Source organism: Malus domestica, chromosome 13 (assembly GCF_042453785.1).
Source record: "Malus domestica chromosome 13, GDT2T_hap1".
Taxonomy (NCBI): domain Eukaryota; kingdom Viridiplantae; phylum Streptophyta; class Magnoliopsida; order Rosales; family Rosaceae; genus Malus; species Malus domestica.
The window spans coordinates 4,060,891-4,082,474 of NC_091673.1; the positions used below are offsets into that span (position 1 = coordinate 4,060,891).

General features: G+C 38.1%; 4 protein-coding genes and 1 non-coding gene across 8 annotated transcripts; 2 read left to right on the forward strand and 3 right to left on the reverse strand.

Annotated features, from left to right (window-relative positions):
- The first annotated feature begins 3,311 nt into the window (after nt 1-3,311).
- LOC103451763 (magnesium transporter MRS2-5) lies at nt 3,312-6,855 on the forward strand. 3 transcript variants are annotated; one of them, XM_008391188.4, is made up of 7 exons: nt 3,312-3,954; nt 4,352-5,002; nt 5,269-5,339; nt 5,617-5,745; nt 5,913-6,257; nt 6,405-6,452; nt 6,539-6,855. In XM_008391188.4, exons 2-7 carry the CDS (start codon nt 4,561-4,563, stop codon nt 6,767-6,769), a joined length of 1,266 nt encoding a protein of 421 aa, XP_008389410.1. In that variant the 5' UTR covers nt 3,312-3,954; nt 4,352-4,560; the 3' UTR covers nt 6,770-6,855. The 3 variants fall into 3 exon arrangements, with proteins under 3 accessions (XP_008389410.1, XP_017192673.1, XP_008389411.1); XM_017337184.3 differs by having other exon boundaries at nt 3,325-3,954; nt 4,522-5,002; XM_008391189.4 differs by having other exon boundaries at nt 3,779-3,954; nt 4,332-5,002.
- Nucleotides 6,856-8,654: 1,799 nt separating this feature from the next.
- On the reverse strand, nt 8,655-9,843 carry LOC139187417 (putative pectinesterase 11). The gene has a single exon (XM_070810769.1). It carries the CDS (start codon nt 9,804-9,806, stop codon nt 8,769-8,771), a length of 1,038 nt encoding a protein of 345 aa, XP_070666870.1. The 5' UTR covers nt 9,807-9,843; the 3' UTR covers nt 8,655-8,768.
- Nucleotides 9,844-10,543: 700 nt separating this feature from the next.
- Nucleotides 10,544-13,980, reverse strand: LOC103414439 (LEAF RUST 10 DISEASE-RESISTANCE LOCUS RECEPTOR-LIKE PROTEIN KINASE-like 1.5). 2 transcript variants are annotated; one of them, XM_029091622.2, is made up of 4 exons: nt 12,917-13,980; nt 11,369-12,824; nt 11,217-11,273; nt 10,544-10,783 (listed from the first exon to the last, which is right to left on the reverse strand). In XM_029091622.2, the coding sequence occupies exons 2-4, from the start codon at nt 12,189-12,191 to the stop codon at nt 10,716-10,718; spliced, it is 948 nt and encodes a 315-aa protein (XP_028947455.2). In that variant the 5' UTR covers nt 12,192-12,824; nt 12,917-13,980; the 3' UTR covers nt 10,544-10,715. The 2 variants fall into 2 exon arrangements, with proteins under 2 accessions (XP_028947455.2, XP_028947454.2); XM_029091621.2 differs by having other exon boundaries at nt 11,369-12,778; nt 12,917-13,950.
- A 49-nt stretch (nt 13,981-14,029) lies between these two features.
- On the forward strand, nt 14,030-14,103 carry TRNAN-GUU (transfer RNA asparagine (anticodon GUU)). The gene has a single exon. It is a non-coding gene; the product is annotated as a tRNA-Asn (tRNA).
- Nucleotides 14,104-17,680: 3,577 nt separating this feature from the next.
- On the reverse strand, nt 17,681-20,915 carry LOC103414276 (uncharacterized). Its single transcript, XM_008352669.4, has 8 exons — nt 20,691-20,915; nt 19,811-19,919; nt 19,673-19,740; nt 19,525-19,584; nt 19,274-19,432; nt 18,876-19,022; nt 18,235-18,558; nt 17,681-18,121 (listed from the first exon to the last, which is right to left on the reverse strand). Exons 1-8 carry the CDS (start codon nt 20,817-20,819, stop codon nt 17,990-17,992), a joined length of 1,128 nt encoding a protein of 375 aa, XP_008350891.2. The 5' UTR covers nt 20,820-20,915; the 3' UTR covers nt 17,681-17,989.
- Nucleotides 20,916-21,584: the final 669 nt, after the last annotated feature.

A 21,584-nucleotide genomic window follows, 5' to 3' on the forward strand; every position in this document is an offset into this window, starting at 1 on the left:
AAATTCTACAAAATCGAACCTATAAGACTTAACATGACATATAGTTTGATAATGGAAGTAATAAAAGGGTTGATTTAGCGGCGTTAGCGGCAACATATCGATTTTAACACGACAAATTTGTTTAAGTAAATTTAGTCAAGTGTGTGTTGGAAGTGGTTGGTGTGCATCATGTGTGTGTTTGAAATTAGAGTGTTATGTGCGAGTTGAAAGAAAGTTTTAATATTTAGTTTATTGGTTTATATACTCAGTTCATTTGTTATAGTATTATGGTCTAGTGGTATTCTTCTCTATTTGTAAGTGAAATGTTTTAGTTCGATTCTTATCAAAAGCAAATTTGAACCACATTATTGTTAGCCCATTGTGAGGCTTAGCCTACTTCTCCACAATACCGTTTGTTCAATATATATATATAGGGATAGAATCGAGGGACAAATATTTTTACAAATACTTTTACACTCTTTTTAAACATTTTGATTACATAACATTCAATGATTATTATTTATTCATTAAATGACATAGATGCTTATATGGATTTTAACTAATATTAAAGATAAAATAAAACTGAATAAAACAAAAAATCTGGAAAATTAAAAAAAAAAAAGATAATTTAACTGAAATCGGGATCATGATCGCGAGGAGGCTACTCGAGTGGTTCAATCCAAGAGCAACAAGATTCAAAGGCTATCAGAGAATATTAATGAATCTTATGTGGCTCCCATGTCTTCTGAGGTTAGTATTGATCACTACAATCAGCAGCAGCAGCAGACTAATATTAATGCAACTAGTACTAGTAGTAGTATTGCTGTGACTAATGTGGATCAGCCACAATACTATCATGAGCCAGCACAGTACTATGAGGTTATTAATAGATATGATGTTCCACTGCAGCAGGAGTAGACAACTACTACTATCGATCATGTGAACGTTACAAACTTGCCGACTGGGCTCACTGAGCAGCAACGATACCTTGTTACACAAGACTGAACTGTGGCTTCTTCATCACTAGCTATGCCAGACAATCAACAGCAGCAAATGCACTTGCCACAATACTACCATGATACACAAGAACCAATGACACCAATGACAGCTATGGCGAGGCCATATGATTTAATTGCAGAAGCAGCATGTATTTCCCAACCAAATTCTAATGCAGACCCAACTATGGCATCTTTCACTAGGCATGGCTAGACAAGAATACTACGTTTAGCACGATGGTTTTGTGAACAATGCTTCGATGGACATGCGATAATATTACTACTCCAGTACACAAGACCCAAGTAGTGGTACAGATTCCTCTCAATATGATTCGCCGCAGACTAGTACAATTGGTTTCGCTGATCAGGCACACTACTTTGTTACACAAGATCACCAGCTAGACTACTTTGTCACCGATCCCACCGCGGCTTCTTCACCAGCTAGTCCATCCAATCTTGATCAAAATCATCAAATCAATGATAAGGATCAAAATCCACTTCTTAACTTTGACTACACCCAATTTTATGATTGTGATGGTGATGACATCAAGCTTCCTCGTCAGCAAAGATGAAGTTTCATGACTTTTTTTTATTAGGGTTCAAAGTTTGAATCCAAGTCTTGATCGAAATGGGAATAGGGGAACCAATTTCATTTAAATTATCTTTCATTTTTAATTATATATTTACTTATCCATATTTTATGTTTTTTTTTTCAGTTTTACTTTTTCTTTAATATTAGTTAAAATTCACATAAACATCCGTGTCATTTAATAAATAAATAAGAATCGTTAGATGTCATGTAATCAAATGGCTTAAAAAGAGTGTAAAAATATTTGTAAAAATATTTGTTTCTTGATTCTATCCCATATATATATCTATATATAATATAATATAATATAATTTTCTTTTTCCATGTTAAGGAAGTTTCAAGATTTCCTTAAGAGGTACCCATGCCTTCCCCTCCAACCCAGCAGATAGGCTGGCATCCAGCCCAAGCCAGGCAAGAGACCGGCTCAAAATCGACAGACCTACATGTCGAGCCATCAACCGTGACAACCTCCTATTCTGAGCTGCAGCATAACAGAACAACGATATAAACAAACCCAGAAAGCAACCCGGCAAACCAAGAAAAACCCATATCACAATTTGCAATACCGAGCTCAAGAGATTAATTTTCTGAAATTTTGGATAGAAAAATACCACCTTCCAATGGAACCCATGAGGAAGAACTGGTTACTTTGATTTTTGTGAGATCTATTGGCTGTTTGATTGATTTTCCGAGAAAAACCAGTTGAGGATGGAAAAGGTGGGCCGAGGAACCTTACTGCTGCTGCGGTGTTTCATTTTTCTGTGGGAAAGACCAGAAGAGTTCCTTAAATCCGAATGGGGAGAGAAAGAGAGAGAGGGAGAGAGAGATGCAAAGGGAGGTTCCAGGAGCGGCGCAACATGGTGAGGTTTTGAGGGGGAGTGGGAGTGGTGGATAAATGGGGTTTAATAAAATTGATAATATTGTAATAAATCAAATTATTATTTTATAATAAAAATTAATAAAATTGACTAGACTATTTAGTTTTAGAGGTAAAGATGTTTTGGCATATTACTGTTCATTGGAATCTATTACTGTTCACTTGAGTGAATAAATACGCTGGGTACTGACGTAAAGTCTTTAAGGGTGAAATTGCTCTAAGAGTTAGTAGAAGAACTTTGAGTTTGAAACGAGAAGATGAAGCTTTATGCAAAGCTTGGGTTTTTTACTATTCGAGAAGGTGTTACTGGCAACGACCAATCGGTGAAAATGTTTTAGAGTTGTGCGTGCAGGTAATAATAGTATTTTCTTGTTAAAAAGTTGTCATTTAATGAAATATAATTATATATCTTTTATATATTTTGTCGGTAAGTTTTTTACATCGGCACTTGAAACTTTTCATTCTTAAATTACCGTAACAACTTCAAATCATTTTCTTCTTTTTTTCTTTTTTTTTTATCAAAGGAAAGAATTTTATTTGATTCGAATTGAAATGTTCACATTAGAAGCTAAAGCATTAAACAATCACTATGACTCGAAATAGTCTCATCCATAAGAGTCTCCCGGTCACTAGATGTATTTCTGTATTACAAATATAAGGAGCAAAAATGACATCCACTAATCTTAGCCGCTGCTTCACATATTGAATATCAAGAAAGAGTGCTTCAATTGTAACATTTGATTGAGCCTTGCCGTTAATCACATCCACAAGTATTTTAGAATGTGATTCAATCTAAACAGAATCAATTCCCATATGAATACAAGTCAACAAAACCACCCACATCGATTCCACCTTTGCCATTAGACTAGATTCGCATGGAAAATTCCCCACTCCACCCTGCCCCCTGAAAAATACATGCGAAATTCCATACCACCCATCCACACCCCTCCTCATCTGGATTCCTTTTTTTTTCCCTTAATAATAGTATTTTTTTGTTAAAAAAAGTTGTCTTCTAATGAAATAAAATTATATACTTTTTATATATTTTGTCGGTAATTTTTTACATAGGCAAAAAGTTATTGTTCACTCTAATTTTTCAAACTGCTGTTAAAATGAATTTGATGAGAGTTACCTAAATATATTAAGATAGTTTTTCCTACTAAGCAGGGTAGATAATATTATTTATTAAAAAAAAAAAAATATATATATATATATATCAAGATCATTTTATAAAAATTTAAAACCAAAATTAAGCAGACGTGTACAGTGTTGATCTGATTAGCAAACAACCATTAAAATTCTCCAATTATTACTATATAGATTAAAAGAAAAAACAGAAAAAAAAAAGTAAACGGGGGCGGGTACGGAAGTTGGATGCTATCTCGGCTTTCCCGGAGTACTGTCATCGGCCTCCTCTGTTCACTGAGACCAGGAAGCACATCCTTCGCTTCTCTCAATCTTGAGCTACTGAACATTTCCAATCCCAGGTCGGAATCCCGAGCTCTTTCCTCTAGGTAATTTCCGTTAATTCTTCGATTTTCCCATCTGGGTTTTCTCAGATTCTCTGTCATTTTCTGATTTCCTTCTGTGCATTACTCTGATTGCTTAGGAAACTGTATAGTTTGAGCTAATGATGGATTGGATTGAATATTGAATTGAATTGGTTTGGTTTGGATTGGATTGGTCTGGTTGGATTGGACTGGATTGGATTTAGCTGTTTCTTGAGACTATTTGAGCTTTATTGTTTTTTGTTTTTGTAGAAACTGAATCAACTCAAGATGATTTTAAAGTTCCGTTCTTTTCTTCTTTGTATTGAGTAGATTTCATCCACTGATACTTTCCACACTCAAAGTTGCTTGCTTTTATTTGTATTTTTGATGAAATTATACAGTTGAATTTACAATTTTTCAGATTCGACTTAAGACATGTACCAAGAACATGAATGGGCATAGATATGGTGGTTGCGCTTTCATACATAGAAATCCGCTTATAAATAGGTTGCTCAGACATGAATGTGGTTGATTTGGCTTGCATTTTAGTACCGATTGATATGCACCAACGTGGAAGTTGCCTTCTTCCAGATTTTGGATTAGAACCCAAAGCAGGGTGAATAAAATCCGATGGAAAGATCGCAATCTCGAACCCCTTTACTTCCTTCTGATCTTCTAGAATCCACCTCCTCTAACAACACTGAAAGCGCTCAGTTAAATGCACATGGAGTTCGTGGGCTGTCTGGTATTCAGGGACTGAAGAAGAGAGGTCACGGAAGTCGGTCTTGGATAAAGATTGATCCGCTTGGGAATATAAGCATTTTGGAGCTTGACAAGGCTACTATAATGAGACATTGTTCGTTGCCTGGAAGAGATCTCCGACTTTTGGATCCTTTGTTCATATACCCTTCTACAATATTAGGAAGGGAGAGAGCTATTGTTGTTAGTCTTGAACAGATCAGGTGTATAATCACCGCTGATGAGGTTATCCTGATGAATTCCCTGGATGGATGTGTTGTTCAGTACAAGTCTGAATTGTGCAAACGCCTAGAGTCAAACAAAGATCAATCTGGTATGGAATTGGAAACTAATCTACCTGATATCTGATATCTTTTACTGCCTTGGGGTTTACTCCTTTTCCAATGTATGTGAGTGATAACCTTTTTATACCATTTCTAAAAACATCTTATCTGATAGCAAAATAGGTTTCCACAAAAAGTAAGCGACCACTTATTTCTCCACCCAAATTTAAGCCTTTATTTTCCTTTGTATTTTTTTTTATTGCCAAAGTAAAAATTCAATGTCGAATGCATTTCTGACGAGTCTAATTTGATTCAGATGACTTGCCTTTCGAGTTTAGAGCATTGGAGCTGGCTCTGGAACTAACCTGCATGTCTCTAGATGCTCAGGTATCAATCTATTTGCAGCACAACCTATCAACTAATTTTGGTACATGCTTCATTTATCCCCAGGAAGTTCTTTGTTCACTACGTTCTGGCGGTATAGCTCTCCCTAAATTTGGTAGAGTCCCTAGTCGTGTATTTGTTGTCATTCAGAACTCTATATGTAATTTTATTGTGAACTTGTATATCAGATGAAGTAAAAATTGACAAAAACTAGGAAAATGAAGCAGGAATCATTATCAGCACAAGCCCATTACATTAATGAAGTTCATCAATGTGATAGGTAAGGGAACTGCAAATGGAGATATACCCTGTGCTGGATGAACTAGCATCATCAATAAACACTGTTAATCTGGAGCGTGTGCGTAGACTCAAAGGTCACCTTCTTGCATTGACTCAACGAGTTCAAAAGGTAAGGTGATTCTATTGGCACCCAAAAATTTTCTCTCTGAACCTCAAGTGGAGTAGTAGCATCTTCATTTTTCTCTCATTCATTTCTACTTTAGAGAGCAAATTTTTCATAATATACATTTCTTTGCTCTTCATCTCCACAATTCAATTGCTTTTAATTCATTATAGGTCCGTGACGAAATAGAACATCTCATGGATGATGACGGTGACATGGCTGAGATGTACCTTACTGAGAAGAAACAAAGGTCAGAGGGTTATCCCTTAAGTGACCTTTGTTTTCAAACTAACACATCAGGCGAGGAAACAATTGTTTCAAAATCTGCTCCTGTTTCTCCAGTGAGGTCACTCAGTGGAGCACATAAATTGCAAAGGGCTTTTACAAGTTTTGTGAGTTCAAGCAGGAATGGAAGCTTATTGAGTTCATCTAATTTTGGAGAAAACATTGATAAACTGGAAATGCTGCTTGAAGCGTACTTTGTTGCCATCGACCATACTCTCAGCAAGTTGTCATCGGTAGGAGATGTTTTATGCTCAGTGAATATATATATATTTATTGATGATGCAGCTTGAAAGAAGGCATTGGTGATACGAAGATTTGATTAAATATTAAACTGGCAATAAGTGATTGACACAAGCTTATATCTTGTTTTGGTGATGCAGCTGAAAGAATACATAGATGATACCGAAGACTTGATTAACTTTAAACTGGTAAGGAGTGATTAACTGCTTCCACTTTCTTAATTACTACAATACATGCACAAGTGAATTCTAATATTGCGCTTTATATGGGACAGGGCAATGTTCAGAACCATCTGATACAGTTTGAGTTGCTCCTTACAGCGGCTACCTTCTTGGCTACTGTTTTTGCCGCTGTTACAGCAGTATTTGGAATGAATTTACCCTCCACTGTTTTCGATAATCCATCTACATTCAATTGGGTTTTGGTTTTCAGTGGTGTTGCCTGTGGGTTCCTGTACTTCTCTTTTCTGATTTATTTTAGGTATAAAAGGATCTTTCCCTTGTAAAGTATGAAATTGACGATTCACATTCTAATGGTGAAACTGAATGTTGTTTATCAGGGAGAAGAAAAATCCAATTGATTTTACATGTATTGATTCTACTGAACATGTTATATTCACGTTCTAATGCCTCAAGCACCATGATTCGTGCTTCGAGCCTCGACTCAGTCACTTTATACAGACGCAAACTCAGCTCCTGAGGCGACACACCTTTGTTAATTTCCTCCTGAGCGTTCATTTCCAAAAGCTCTAGTTCGGCAAGGAGCTCTGCCTCAATTTTTCTCATTGTTTCAGCATCATCCTCCGTTTGATCATCGAGCCTTTTCGCAACACAATTGTTCGATTTCTCCAGTTCTTGTACATTGAAGGAGGTGATGATCTGCTTCTCAGTATGTATTACTCCAACAAAGAAGAGAAGCATTCCATTTCTTGAACCTGGAAAAGCAAGAAAAATTAAGCCAAATATGTATGCAGAATAAACAAAAAACTACATGTGGATAGAACGGAATTGTTATTACTACTCCAAAATAGTACACGATGACTTTTTTAAAGTCTCGATAACAGATTCCTAATAAGAATAACGTAAGACCTTGTGAACCAAATGGGCCGCCGGCCACTGGTTTAGTTCAGCGGCTGCATCTCCTCTTCCTCCTCCTCCCCAGCCGCCACCGCGCCTTTTCCTCACTCTCTAACCATACGTCATTGACTTGGCTCCCACTGTTACCCAAAAATGGCCTCATTGCCAAAATACAAGGTGATGCACATGATGAGCTGTACGCATCCTCCTCCACTCTAGCATTTTCCCAGTACAACACCACCTGAGCCAATAGGCAGCTTTCTGTAGAATTAAGTGCTTTTAGAGAAAGCCCTTTTGATTTAACTCCAAGAAATCTGCCTTTATTTAGAACCCAGCTTTTTCTGCCACAACATAATCAGAAACCAACTCACCAGAAGACTCAGTCACCTCCTCACCATCATGAACTGACTGATCACTGATCACCTTCCGTTGCTCTGGAAAACCATCTGTGCCAGTAGCACTTCGCCACATAACCAGCCCCAGTGACTGTTGCTGCTGCTACAATCCATAAATCCATATAAAAGCCTATATTTCTGGCCAATTCTGATCTTCAAAACTCACATGAGAAAAGGGTTTTTGATGAATTTTCTGTCTTGATCGAAAAGAAGAAGAAAAGGGAGGAGATCCAATTTTACTCTTCCTTCAACAAGGGTTGGTGGTGTTGTCTAAGGAAACACAATGAGAGCGAATCCACAACGGTTATATTAACGGTTGGTCATGTAAGGTGTCGTTCTTCCTTGCACGCATATGAGAATTTAAAGCGGTTATAGCGAGAAATTTTTCCATACGTGTTAGATTATAATTAACAATTAAGGAAGAATAATTTCTTAACACGTGAGGAGCCGAGCAGTGTTCTAATCTGGGAGTCAAATTGGGAAGTTGGTCATCCTGCTAGATTGTACAGTGTTCTTACCTGCTTTCTAATCTCAATTTTTTTTATCCTTAAGTATTGGTATTGCACTTTGTAGTTTAGGTATTAAATATTGAAGGAAATCTAGAAACTATGAAAAAAATAAGGTAATATATAGCAGGTGCACTGAACTACCACATAAACGTACACAGCACGTTCTAATTGGATAGCAAATTAAAACAGGTTAATTAGCATGATTAGTCACTAATATACTTGATTAATTAGCATAATCTCTCACTATTTTAAAAATGTTAATGAACCGTTTAGAATATCACTATTCTGTTGCAGCTGTGGTAATGAACTATAAAAACAGATATTCTAAACAGTTATGGTAATCAAATCTAACGACTAAAACACTTATAGTCACATCCAATATAAAATACAATTAAAATTCAATTCATATGTAAGCCCTTAATAACATCACAGTTTAGTGAAGAAAAAAACCTTCAAACTTAATACAAATATGTACCACAACCTACTCCGTGTTTTTCACTTTCTTTGTGAATTAGTACAAAACCTTAGTTATTTCCAGCAGCCGTGACATTTGAAGAACGGAGTGCACTTATACTCTTGAACCTGGTCGGAGCTTGCCTTAACCAGTATGTGCCACCAATGAAGCCACTCGTCATAAGCGGCGCAGCCTCTTGGAACGTAAGTTCCCGGGCCCACTTAACTCTCTGCGACGTATCGGCTCCCGCTCCCCAACATCTGTACTGTCCGAAGTAGACAGTACTCAGTTCGTCGGGCGACCGACCCCAGTCGTCCCAACCTTGCGGCGCAACGACATTCGACATGTGCGTAAGGGCAAAGATAACCCTGGAATAGGGGCTCCATGGCCGTCCTAGGGTTGTCTTTGATAAGCCGCTTATCTTGCACCCCACGAAACTGAAGCCCAAGTTCTCTGAAGCGTTGTCCCTCCGGTGGGCGGTTATGAATCCGACCTCATCCGCAGTCGAGTGCAAGTGGCAGTTCTGGAAAAGGGCGGCTGAGCTTCCGAATATGAAGTCGACGGCTCCTTCGATGTAGCAGTTTCTGTAGTACTGCTTGCCGTTTTCGGAAAGTAGGGTATCTTGATACGACTTGATACTGCAATCGTAGAATGCTGCCCTATCTCCGGAAGCCCTAAGTGCCACCGCTCGAGCTCCTTTCCCGTACGTGTTCTGAATTGTGAGGGTTCGTCCTGTAAAATCAGAAGCCAGGACGGTGAAGGTTGGAGTGTCGTATATCTCCCCGCCCTGACTCCATGTTATTATCGTCTCGCCCGACCCCGCGCCGGCTATCGTAATAAATGGCTTATCTGCAGGCACCCAAATTTTTTCAGTGTATGTTCCAGGTTTAACTGCAATGTACACATTCTCCGCATTATTCGACGGCACGGCATCAATGGCGTCCTGTATTTTCCAGTAATCTCCTTTGCCGGACTGGTCCACGGTTATGAGAATGGCTTCGTCAGACGCATAATTATTTGTGGTTGCAACTTGAGAGGTAACGGCGGTGACAGTATAGAGTAAAAGAGCAATGAGAAAGAACTTCGTAGAAGTAACACCGTCGGCCATCGTGGCAAGAGAGAAGCACTTTGTGTCTGAATTAGGAGCTTTGTGTTGGATTGATCGACAACGATGAATAGTGATGTGAATGTTGACGATAGCTGATGTCGTTATTATATAGTGTTCGCATGCATGCAGGTGGAAGTAGGAAATTAGGTTTTCCTTGAGGAATTAGGACAACCAATTTCAGGTGGTATCTAACTTTTTCTTGATGAATTTGGATTCCAAATTCAGATGGGAACATTTAAGATCCCAAATTAGGGAGGAATATTTTAAGATTCCATTTTCATGTAGGAATAGATAAAAGAGGAATGGTTTGTGTAACTTCAAGGTGATGATTTGCTAATCAGGGGGCGGGTGGGGCGAAATTTATCCAATTAACCTGAGGACATAAGACATACTTAGAAGCTTATGGTAAGCGATAATGAACCTTTCACTCACTTATCTTCCAATTATCCTTGTTAATGCCCTGCATTTCAAGCAAAGCTACCAGATTTGATAGGTGTGCTTTCTACCTACTACTCTCCAAACGTGATTGGGGACATAAAAAAACATATAAATACAACAGATTTATTTCTACTCTCTTTATTTTATGCATTTGTCTCTCCGCCTTCATTCTCTCCTAGCTAAGGGGGAGCGGCAGTCGGACTCAGACGGCGACGGGCCCGGGGATGGTTGGATGGATGACGTGGTCATATAGTTAGATCCAGGACATACTTTCTTCAAAGGAAGAGTAAATGAACCACTGAAAGCGTAACGGATTTTAAGTTTGCATTTTTTTGGTCAAATTCCTTCGTAGGAACTAGGAAGGACGTGAGATTACATCAATTCAATATCTAGAAGATGAACAAATAAATTGCATATGTAAATAAATATTACAGGTGCCATCCATATCCCTACTGCCTTCCCCAAAAGTAACTACAGCAGGTCTTGGAGCTCTATCTGCTGATTACATATAAATAGCAAGGCCCACGAGAGCAAAAGTCCTGCAACCAAAAATTGAGGTAAAGTTCTCGCATATAACGGTTGTATACAATTCTGCCGTCGTCGCCTCTTACATGATCGTGAGTTGTGACGAGTTATTGTGAGAGGAACGTTATATAATTACGCAAATAACTAGAGAAGCAGACATTAAAGGTAAATGCTTTTGCCAAAGGAGGCAGATTGTCCGTCCTCCTTTTACCATGCCCTTCTCGTCCTCTTCTATTTGTGCGATTACGGTTAAACTACATTAACATGTCTTATTATCTTTATAAAAAATTAATATAAAATATTAATATAACTTAATCGTAACCGCACAATGTAAAAGGGAACGAGAAATGCATGGTAATGGGAGGGCAGACAATCAGCCTCCTTTGCGAAAAGAGACTTTTTGTGAGGAAAGGTGAAACATCAAACAAAGAAAGTCAAAAAAGGTACCGCCAATAATGGTGTTAACTTGAAAATCCAGATCCACTGCCCCACTCCAAGCGTACCCTAATCATATCAGAAGTTCAAAAGCATTAACCAGAGATAATTAATTAGTTTAATTGAACTAAATCACCTAATAATTGCAATAATTAATTACTGACCTCGCCCAAAACAATTTGTGGTGGTGTTAACACCACTCCTGCAAATACAAGCAAATGACTGATCCAAACCAGCAAATCCACAAATCCCTCCACTGGTTTCACAATCCTTGCATTTATTTGTGTGGTAAGAATCATTATATTGCAAAGAAATCCCAAATCTCCATTTCGTCGGATCGCCTTCGTCTCCAAACTCGTAAACTGATGTATAAGAAGAGCACTGGAGCTTTGGAAGATCCAGTGCATAACCTGAGCCAACCACGATTTCAGAATCATAAACACAACAGGTGGAAATCGGCGCATTCTGTGGCAGTCCAATGCCGGCAACCCCCTTGCAAGAGTACAACCCTCTACACACCCGGGTACCGGATCCAGTGTCACACAAGTCTTCGTTTGGATCAAACACCGGGGATGTCGTTGAGCAGCCGAGCAAAACGAAGATGTTTTGCTCTCCTATAGTGAAAGGACTGGACTTGTCCAAGCTAAAACTACCTGAATTTTGCATGGAGGAACATGTTGACATGAGTGGATCTGTGACAATGATGGTGCTGCTGTTGTAGTCTATGGAGGAAATGGTGTAGATGCCGGTTCCGGTGGAGAATTGAAGTGTTCCTGAGCTGCATTTGATGTATCTGATAAATTCAGGGTGGCCGCAACCAAATCCGGTACCGAATGGGAACTTTACTGGGATTGCACCGCATGCGTCCTCACACATACCAGTGAGAGGGATGGCATGGCCTGCGTGGATGACGGACGAGAGGGTGTCCAGAGGAAGCAAGAAGAAAATGGCGATGAGAAGTAGGGTTTCTGAGGCCGACGGCGGCATAGGAGAAGAAGGGTTTTGGAGGAGTTGGAGATGTTCAAATGAAGACACGAGAGCAAAGTAATGCAAGAAGAGTTTCAACTTTCACATGATAAAGTTTTATTTGTCAAGGAGGACAGAAGAAAGTGTTCTTTTCGGTGCCCTACCTAATTTTTCTTCCTAAAAAGCAGAGCCTCTGTTTTCTTGTGGGTTCTAGCTCTGAAGCAATATGGATTTTCAAAAAAAATTAATGAAAATAACTTGAAAATTTTGAATTTTAATCAAAAGAACAAAAAAAATATTGTAAGTGAATAGTACTAAGAGTGATTTTTTAAAGTAAAAATGTCTTTTTCGTTAAAAATAAACAATAACGAAAATGTTTAGTTAAAACTCCAATTTTCAAAAGGATGTAGACAAGGAGGGAAATCAACTCCATAAACTACAAGAGAAGGTGCTCGAGTGTGTGAACAAGTTTCTGTATCGGCTTACCAATCTGACGCGGTATGTCAGCCCCACCAAGGACGATGCTGATTGCTTTCACAGCCTTTTACACTGCTACCAGCACATGCAAATGCAGTATGAAAATGAACAGAAGACTGAAGGTGATCCCACTGCAATAAATCAAGGCAAGTGTGCGTCTGAACTGCTCGTCGATTGCTTAAAATCATATTAATATTCAGCCATTACTTTGCAAATAATTACACAGAAACTAAGATGATTTGGAAAAAAAAGTAGTGAAATTTATGTACTTGGATACCAATGTCGGCCTTGCGAGTTTCTTCACCCAAATTCAGACATTCGCCATCTCCATCACTTAACATAGCCATTAATCAAACTGCTCCGAAACACCCTTTTATCCGAAAAACGAAACCCACCCTTCAATGCATACAAATGAGCAAGAAAACCAGAACTCGACTCATCAGGCCCAATCCCCAAAACCGCAATCGTTTCAACAGCTTTTTCGGCATCACTCAACGATTCAAGCTCACGACAACACCCCTCCAACGCCGCATTACAAGCAGCCAAACCCGGGTTCAAAAACTCCAACTTCTCATCCAAAGCAATCCTACAATTCTCTTCAGAAACCCGTAAGAACGCGACAAAGTTACCATTTTCCCTACTGATCTCAACAAGTACATTGCCCAACACACTAAACGGCAAGAAAAACCGGTTCTTGAACATGCATTTAACCAAAGCAAAAGCAGGGGCAGCAGTATTGGCACATTTCATAGCATCCAGCACAAACCCAACAGTTTTAAACTCCAAATATCCTGGGTATTTATCCACGACATAAACAGTGGTGGCAAAAGCCCTCTTGAGATTGTGAGTGTCCCCGAGCGAGGACAAATGGGTAATTAGAGAATTGGTGAGCGACTTACTGGGGAAGGCGGAGGTGCCGGTGACGGTCTTGAAGGACTTCCAGGCCGCATCAGTGTTGTGGGTTATGAGGGACTTGTGGAGGGCGGTCTAGAGGGCGGCGATGTGGTCGGGGGTCAGGGTTTCGGGCGGCGGGGTTGGGAGGTCGCTGTGGGACTGGAGGGAGGAAGAGGGAGGTGGGGCCCTCTTGAGGGCAAAGATTGAAGGTTGGAGGAAGGAGTAGAGGGTTGGGATTTCAGGTGTTGAGGAGAAGGGTCTTCCTCTTCTGTGTGGAAGGAGGAGAAGGAGAGTGAGAGCTTCTAGTTTTCTCCACAATCTCTCATCCAAACTCCAAATTCCAAAGATTCAAACTTTCTCTTCTACCTCGTGCTGTGGTTTAGCTCATAATCTCCAGGAACTTGAATTTGGTTTTCAGCTCCTTTACAAGGTATGTATTGGTGTTTAGTCAAAATGTAAATATTTGTATGTAGAACACACTCTCAATTGCTGGAATAGCTCAGCTGGTTAGAGCGTGTGGCTGTTAACCACAAGGTCGGAGGTTCGAACCCTCCTTCTAGCGCTTTTTTTATTTCCCTTTTTAAGTTAAACGTTTTCTGACTCACGCCATCTTTAGTATTCTACTCACGGCCTGCTTAGGGCTTTTTTTATTTCCCTTTTTAAGTTAAATGCTTTCTGACTCACGCCCTTTTTAGTATTCTACTCACGGCATGCTAGGATTAAAAGCGTTGTGACGCTTTCTGACTCACGCCCTTTTTAGTATTCTACTCACGGTTTGCTTAGGATTAAAAGCGTTGTTTATTTTATTTCCCTTTTAAGTAAAACGCTTTATGACTAACGTCATTTTTAGGCTATCTCCAACCGACCCGTCCAAATGGTCATAAGGCTAAAAATAGCTCGGAATGACACAAAAATTGTCTCCAACCGAGAGTTAGGCCAAAGGGCTTGTGGGCCCTACCAGGCCAAAACCCGCTAAATTAGGCCAGCGTGTTGGCCATTTCCAGCCAACCAGCCCAACTCTCCACCACCAGAATGTCAAGCTTGACATTTTGCCAGCCCTTCAATGCTAGAATGTCAAACTTGACATTTTGCCAACCCTTCAGTGCCAAAATGTCAAGCTCGACATTTTGCCAGCTTTCCAGCTCAGCCCATTTGAATGGCAACGGCTACCTTGTGTCAACATGATGCAAGCTAACAATGGCTAGCTGATGTCATGCTATCGTCTAGTTACCATTGGAATTTGAATTATTTTTTATAAATAGTTAAGTCATTCCTACACCATTTCTCACATACTTTTCACAATTCCATACTATCTTATCTCATTTTATTTCAATTCTTCACATTCTATTTTCTTACATCTTCCAATAATTTTTTCATTAATTTTTTCAATAATTTTCAAATGACTACATCTGCAATGAAAAGAATGGCTTTGACCCGAAAAGAAGATGAAGCCTTTTGCCGGGCTTATAGATGGGTCTTGGAAAATAGTGTCAAGGGTAGTTCTCAAACAAGTGAAGGTGTTTAGACTCGTACGTCCAAAAAGTCCTATGAGTTCTACGAAGACGCCACTCCACCGAATCTTCGGAACCACGAGAGTTGTTCTTCAAGATGAAAAACAACACAATCTCCACCCTAGTACTACTTGGGGGAGTTATTCAAACTTAAACAACATTAAACAAAACATTTAACAACATAAAACTTAAACGCATACTCCATTGTTCTTTTGGCCCAAAGATGTGGAACAAATCATGTTGTAGGTATTTGTTTGTGGCATGCAAACATATCATCCTATGACACCTCACGTACTCATTTAAAGATATATTACCAATTATTGGATCTAAACGCAAATTAAGCCTATCATATATTTTTGCATCAACTGGGGAGGCATAGGCCATCATTTAGAGTGCAATAGTAACCTTTTGATGAGGTGAGAAACCAGGGCGGCCTAATCTATCTATCTTTTGTCAAAAGTATGGATTGACATGTTGGACATCATGAAGTAAGCGCTCGAAGACACGATGCCTCATCCGGAAGCGACGTTTAAAATCCTCTTTTGTGTACACTGAGTTGGAGTTTAAGTAGTTGTTCATCAGAGTCTCATGTGCAATCTTTCTATTTTGTGGTTTGTAAGAGTGACCACCAACAGAGTCATCCCATTGAGGTTGTTCTTCAGTTTCCTCACACGACATGACCCAGCCATTGCTACCATATATGTTGTGTTGCGCCATGCTTCATCTTCTTCATCGGACTCCTCATCTTCTCGTCTCATATGCGCCCATTTATCTTCCTATCAGAAAAATGATTAAGATTACATAAATATAAGAAATCTGGAGAGTTGCTCACTTTAGCAACATGTATCACTCGAAATCATATCCGAAAAAATTATTAAGATTACACAAAAATAAGAAATATGGAGAGTTACTCACGTTAGCGACACATGTCACTCATAATTCTATTAAAAAATTATTGAGATTATACAAAGATAAAAAATCCATATGCTTATTCATTTTGGGGACAAGTAGCACTCAAAATATGTTCAAAAACTTTATTTTAATATGGTATTTTTATTTAATTAACCATATCAATTCAATTAAAATAACAAATTACGTTTGGCCTATGACCTTTTGGCCCCCTAAGTTGGAGATGACTTTTTGTTAAAGGGCTATGTTTAGCATATGACTCTTTGGCACCCTCAGTTAGGGATGGTATAAAAAATTAAAAGAGTGAGAAATAATTTGGGATGTGTGAATATAATCTTCCTATAAAATATAGCATGCCAATGTTCATTAAAATATAATTTATTGCAAGACTATAGGGTTAAAGGGAGTCATTTGGCCCTCCTTTGGTTGGAGATGGCCTTAGTATTATACTCACGACCTGCTTAGGATTAAAAACGTTGTCTAATAACTAAAAACATTTTAATGGTGTTTGATATAAAAATTTAGCTTGTAGAAGCATTTTCTAGAGCACATGCTTCTTCGTGAAATCACTTAGATTTTCAATAAAAATTCGAAGTGTTTAGAGTAGAAAGACTTCAAGCATGGAAAATGTATAATGTACAATTATTCCCATCCAAATGTACCTTCTTGAATAGAAATAATAACTTTTTAATATAAGTGCTTCATTTTTGAATTATGAAGACTATATATTTGTTACTTTTTAAAGATTTAATTACACATTTATGAGCTGGTTTTAAACTGTTTTTAAAATGATTAAAAGTATTTTAATAAAAATATTTTTTAATACAAATTAATTCTAAAAAAAAAAAATACTTAAAATACTTCTTATAAAGATACACATAACTGATTCGGCAACAAATTTTTAATCTAAAAAAAGTTTTTAAAGATGACGCATCTAGTTCTAATTACTTTCTTTCAAATCAGACTTCCCATAGCTGCGAATATAGTGGATAAAAGCAAGAACATTTTACAAGTAGCCAGTACGTGTCATGCTACATCGTCACAAAACTTCATATTAACACCTGCATTCTGCGAGCACTTTGTCGTTACGCGTCAATTCCGCATCCCAAATTGGAATTTTCCAATTACAAAACTATCCGGACATGTGTCTGTATGAACAGTAGCGCTTAAAAAAACAAAAGAAAAAGATCTCGAGATGGGATTTGGTTCCATCCCAATCCAAACGGGGAATCTTAAATATTCTCACATTTTAATTATTTATCGTACATCGTGTGATAAAAAAATCATTTGAACAACTAAAATATGAGAATTCTTAAAATTCTCACAAAGAGAATTCGAAAAGAATCCTCATTCCTTGAGATGTACCACTTCAGTGAATGACTGAGTTTACATACGTTAATTTACACATTACAATCTACCCGCTCACAAGACTTTCCATCAACGTACTATAGGCAAAATTTCGATATATGTCACTTCAATGGTTACCAAATTTGTATGCTTTGACATGACTTTTCACCATGTCTATCTATCATTGTCACTCCTTTTTTTTTTTAATTTAGTTCGAAAACTATTTCGATAATTTAGAATAAAGGAGTTTCAAACCATTAACGCATAAATAAAGATCAACATGCTCTACGCTATAATTTTCAAAACTATTACAATAATTTAGTGAAAGGGAGTTTCGAACATGAGTGAAAACCAACACCATCTACGCTATCATTTTCGAAACTATTACAATAATATAAAGGAGTGAAGTTTCAAACCAGTAACGCATGAATAAAAACCCAATACCCTGTACACTATCATTATCACTCATACATTACCTTGTTAAGTATGCTAATAAGGTACCATACGAGTGGCACCTCATGTTCAGGCCAACACACCAAACGAGGACTACGAAGCAAATAAAGAATCAAATGCGGACATTTAACCGCAGATAAAAATCGAAACAAATTTTGCTGCAAAAGTCTAGTTTCTTTCTCACTATTGTGTTATGTACCTATCCAAACTCGAGGAATAGGAATTACATCAGACCGTTTGGACTTCTGGATTGTCCTCACCACCTTCTGAGTTAGCTTCCACGGACACTTCTTTCGATACCTCTGTCGGCACCTGTAAGAAGTTCCCCAGCAACCTCTGATCCAGAATCATATTGGGAACCTGCACAGCAAACTCACTACTGAGTACTGTTTTGTACAAACACGCAAATACAAGTAACAAAAGCGCACATAAAAGATATATATATATAGAAAGAGAGACAGAGACAGAGCAACCTTGTCTCCGAAGAAAATCTTAGTATTATCAGCAATGGCGTCGATGAATTTAAGCTCAAGAAACTGTGGAGTAAGCTTCAACTTGTTTGCTTCAGCTTCCTTCATGACTTTATAGAAATCAGCATCCGCAAGGCTCATTTCCCGAGCTGTGTACATCTGATTGTCAATCTCCTGCTGCCTCCTGGCACTGTCCTTCTCCGTCAACTTTTGTTCCATGAGAATCTTACTGACATTGGCGTTCTTCTCAGCCTCGCTGATAGCCATCTTCTTCTTGGTTTCTGCCTCTTTCTCCACTACTCTCTGTCTCTCTATAGCAATTAAGACCTACAGAGTAGCCCCAACAGTCATGATATAACAAAGAATGCTGTAACACTAAAGAAAGGGTAGCCTAAAAATCTTATGACACTTTGTTCTAAAGCCTATCCGATGTTTGGGCATCAAGTACTTGGAAGACAGGAAGAGTAATTTGAGTAAAACTGGATATAAAAATCTCAATATTTGGGCAAATTTTGTGACACGAAATTGTAAATTCAACAAAATATCTAAAAAGCAGGAAGTAAAAATCAGAATATATAGTTTAAATCATTTATTGTTTGCATCAGAATTACGGATAATACAATGAACTCTTTTTTATCTTTTACCTTGGTGCGCTCCTCCTCCATTTGCTCAAAGTTACGTCTTATACTCTCCGGGATGGTTGGCTTTGTAACACGGACATTGATGATTTCAATGCCTGGAGCGTAGCGGGTACAGTCACCTTGAAGGGCTTCTTTCATCTGTTCATCAATCTGAAAGAGTATGTTTTGTTGACAGACGATTGAGACTTTGGATATAACTAAAAAAAGAATTCAAGCCACAAATATAATACAACAAACTAGCTCATTAAAACAATTTTTCGATACATATGCGACAACCCTCAGTTTACATTACAAAGAGAAGAAAAAAATGTATGCTACTCATGTATGTATCGGGCAGGATGCATATAGTCTACAGATATTACAGATGAAAAAATGTGAGACTCATTTGCATTCCACCTTACCTGATCGAACACATCAATATACACTTCTTGAAGAGAATGTGAGCTGCAGAACTGATTGATCTCATGATGAATTTTGTCATATATCCATGTATTGTCATATTGCACGCCATAATTGAGAAGCGTCTCGTACACAAATTCCTTATGAAGCCGATTTACGACCTGAAAAATGCATCCTAATTAGTAAATGCACATTGGGGATATTAGATATCCGACTTCACGCAATACTAAAGAATAACATTGCATAGCCTTACCTCAATCTTCTCAAAATTGATCATGACACCCCCTTTTGTACCACATGGAATATCCCTTACCTACAATGTTGCTAACAGAAGCTTTCAAAACTATAATGAATGGAAAGACAAAATCTTCAATCTTCCAAACATGGATTACCAAAGTTACCTGATCAGTCTGCAGGGTCACTTGAACGGGTTCAAAATGGGTGACCAGAGGTAGCTTGAGATGAAAACCTGAAATTTGAAATAATGAGAAGCAGGCAAAGTTAAGGCCCTATGCAAGCAACTTCTCAATGCACATCACCTGGATCTGTAATTGTCTTCAGAAGAGCGCCTCCTCTCCAATATACCCCAACATGACCTTCTGGGACTTGGTGCAGAATTGATATAGTTGATGATGTTGGAAGAACGGTCTGTAAACATCAAGACGTCCCAGTTTTAAGAATTTAGCATACTAATCGAAGTTCCCCGGCTAGCATATCATAATATTTAGTAAAAATACAATCCAAGTCTATTGCAACTATCATTACAGAGGGTTTCCCCATGATTCATCCATTAACCTGAACAAATCGTTATGAACACGTGTCTTAAGCCAAATGCTACAACTAACAATCATAATTGTTTGAGGTAGTTGCTTCTACAAGTCAATACCATGAATGGAACAATCTTAGTTTCCACATTAGACAATTGAGGTAGCTGAATACGAGAAATTCCAAGAAAAAACCTTCAATTCAATGCATTATTGGGATATCGCGTAACTCTAATTCTCAATCAACTAATACAAATATTAGACAGAGGATTAATGAAGTCACCAGATGCATTTTAATGCACACAATCATGCTTAGCAAACAGATAACCATTAATGACATGACAAAAGAACGCATTACGAAACTGTAAAAAAACCGAAATTAATACTTTAACACAAATATATGCATTCAGTTGAAATCAAGAACAGATACATGATATCGAGGAATTACTTAACCATAATAAAACCTAAAAGTGAAACAAATTGATGAACAATTGAGTTAGTACTGCATATCAAGCGATGGATTAAGCTCGAAGAAAGACCCTAAAGATGCGATGAAACAAACGAATATCGAAGAAATATAAAGCAAATTAGCAGTAAGAAAAGAAGACCTAGTACTTCTGAGTTGGAGAGCAAAGTATAAAGTGTGAGGGGTTACCACGGCGAAAAAAATGGCGAGGAAAGCGAAGAGGACAAAGAGAATGGCCGAGGAGTCGCCGCCGCCGCCTTGAGGTGGTGGCTGAGGGCGATTTGGTGGAATTCCTGGTCTCTGCTGGTTTGGATCCATGGCTCTCTCGCTCTCTGTCTGTGCTCTCACGCTTTCTTTCTCTCCTCGTTGTCTCTTTTTCTGTGCATTTCAAGCGTGAATTGAGTCGGTATTGGAAATGTGAATCGACTTGATGAATAATGGCCGTCTGATGAAGCGTGAATACACGTGGAGCATCGTTAAGTGGTCGAGTTGTTTCCCCGAAAATTCGTGTGTAAGTTTGGCGCGATTTCGCCGTAGCAACAGCTTTCTTGCGGTATCGGTTAACAGGCGAAAAGGAAAAGGACGTTTAATTTTAGTTTAATTTTATAAAAATATTTTTAGTTTTTTATAGAAAAATTCTTTTTTCATCCTGATTACTTTTATATTTGTTATAATTTTATAAAATAGTTGGGTAGTGCTAGTTTGAAAACTAAATAACGTCACAAATTTAATTTATAAAATTTAGTCTTTTTAGCATTACTCTAAATAATTTAAAGGTTGATTAGTATGAGTTGATTCGTATGCTTGGTTGACAGTAAGTAGTTGATTTTTATTATTTTGTATTTACTTGAAATTATTCTTTACTCGAAAGGTTTGCACTTAAATGCATCAGAGCTTATGCATCACTTTACAAGACATAAAATGTATTTCTTGAACGCTTGCGTTTTGAAGCATTAGTCTTGTAATGTTGCTTTCTAGAGCAAAGAGATTGTTGTTTAAAGAATTAAGTTACGGGGTTGAGAGATGTATCATCATGCCGAGGTCATTTTAAGTGCTCCTAGCACCCTCGAGTTAATAAAGTAT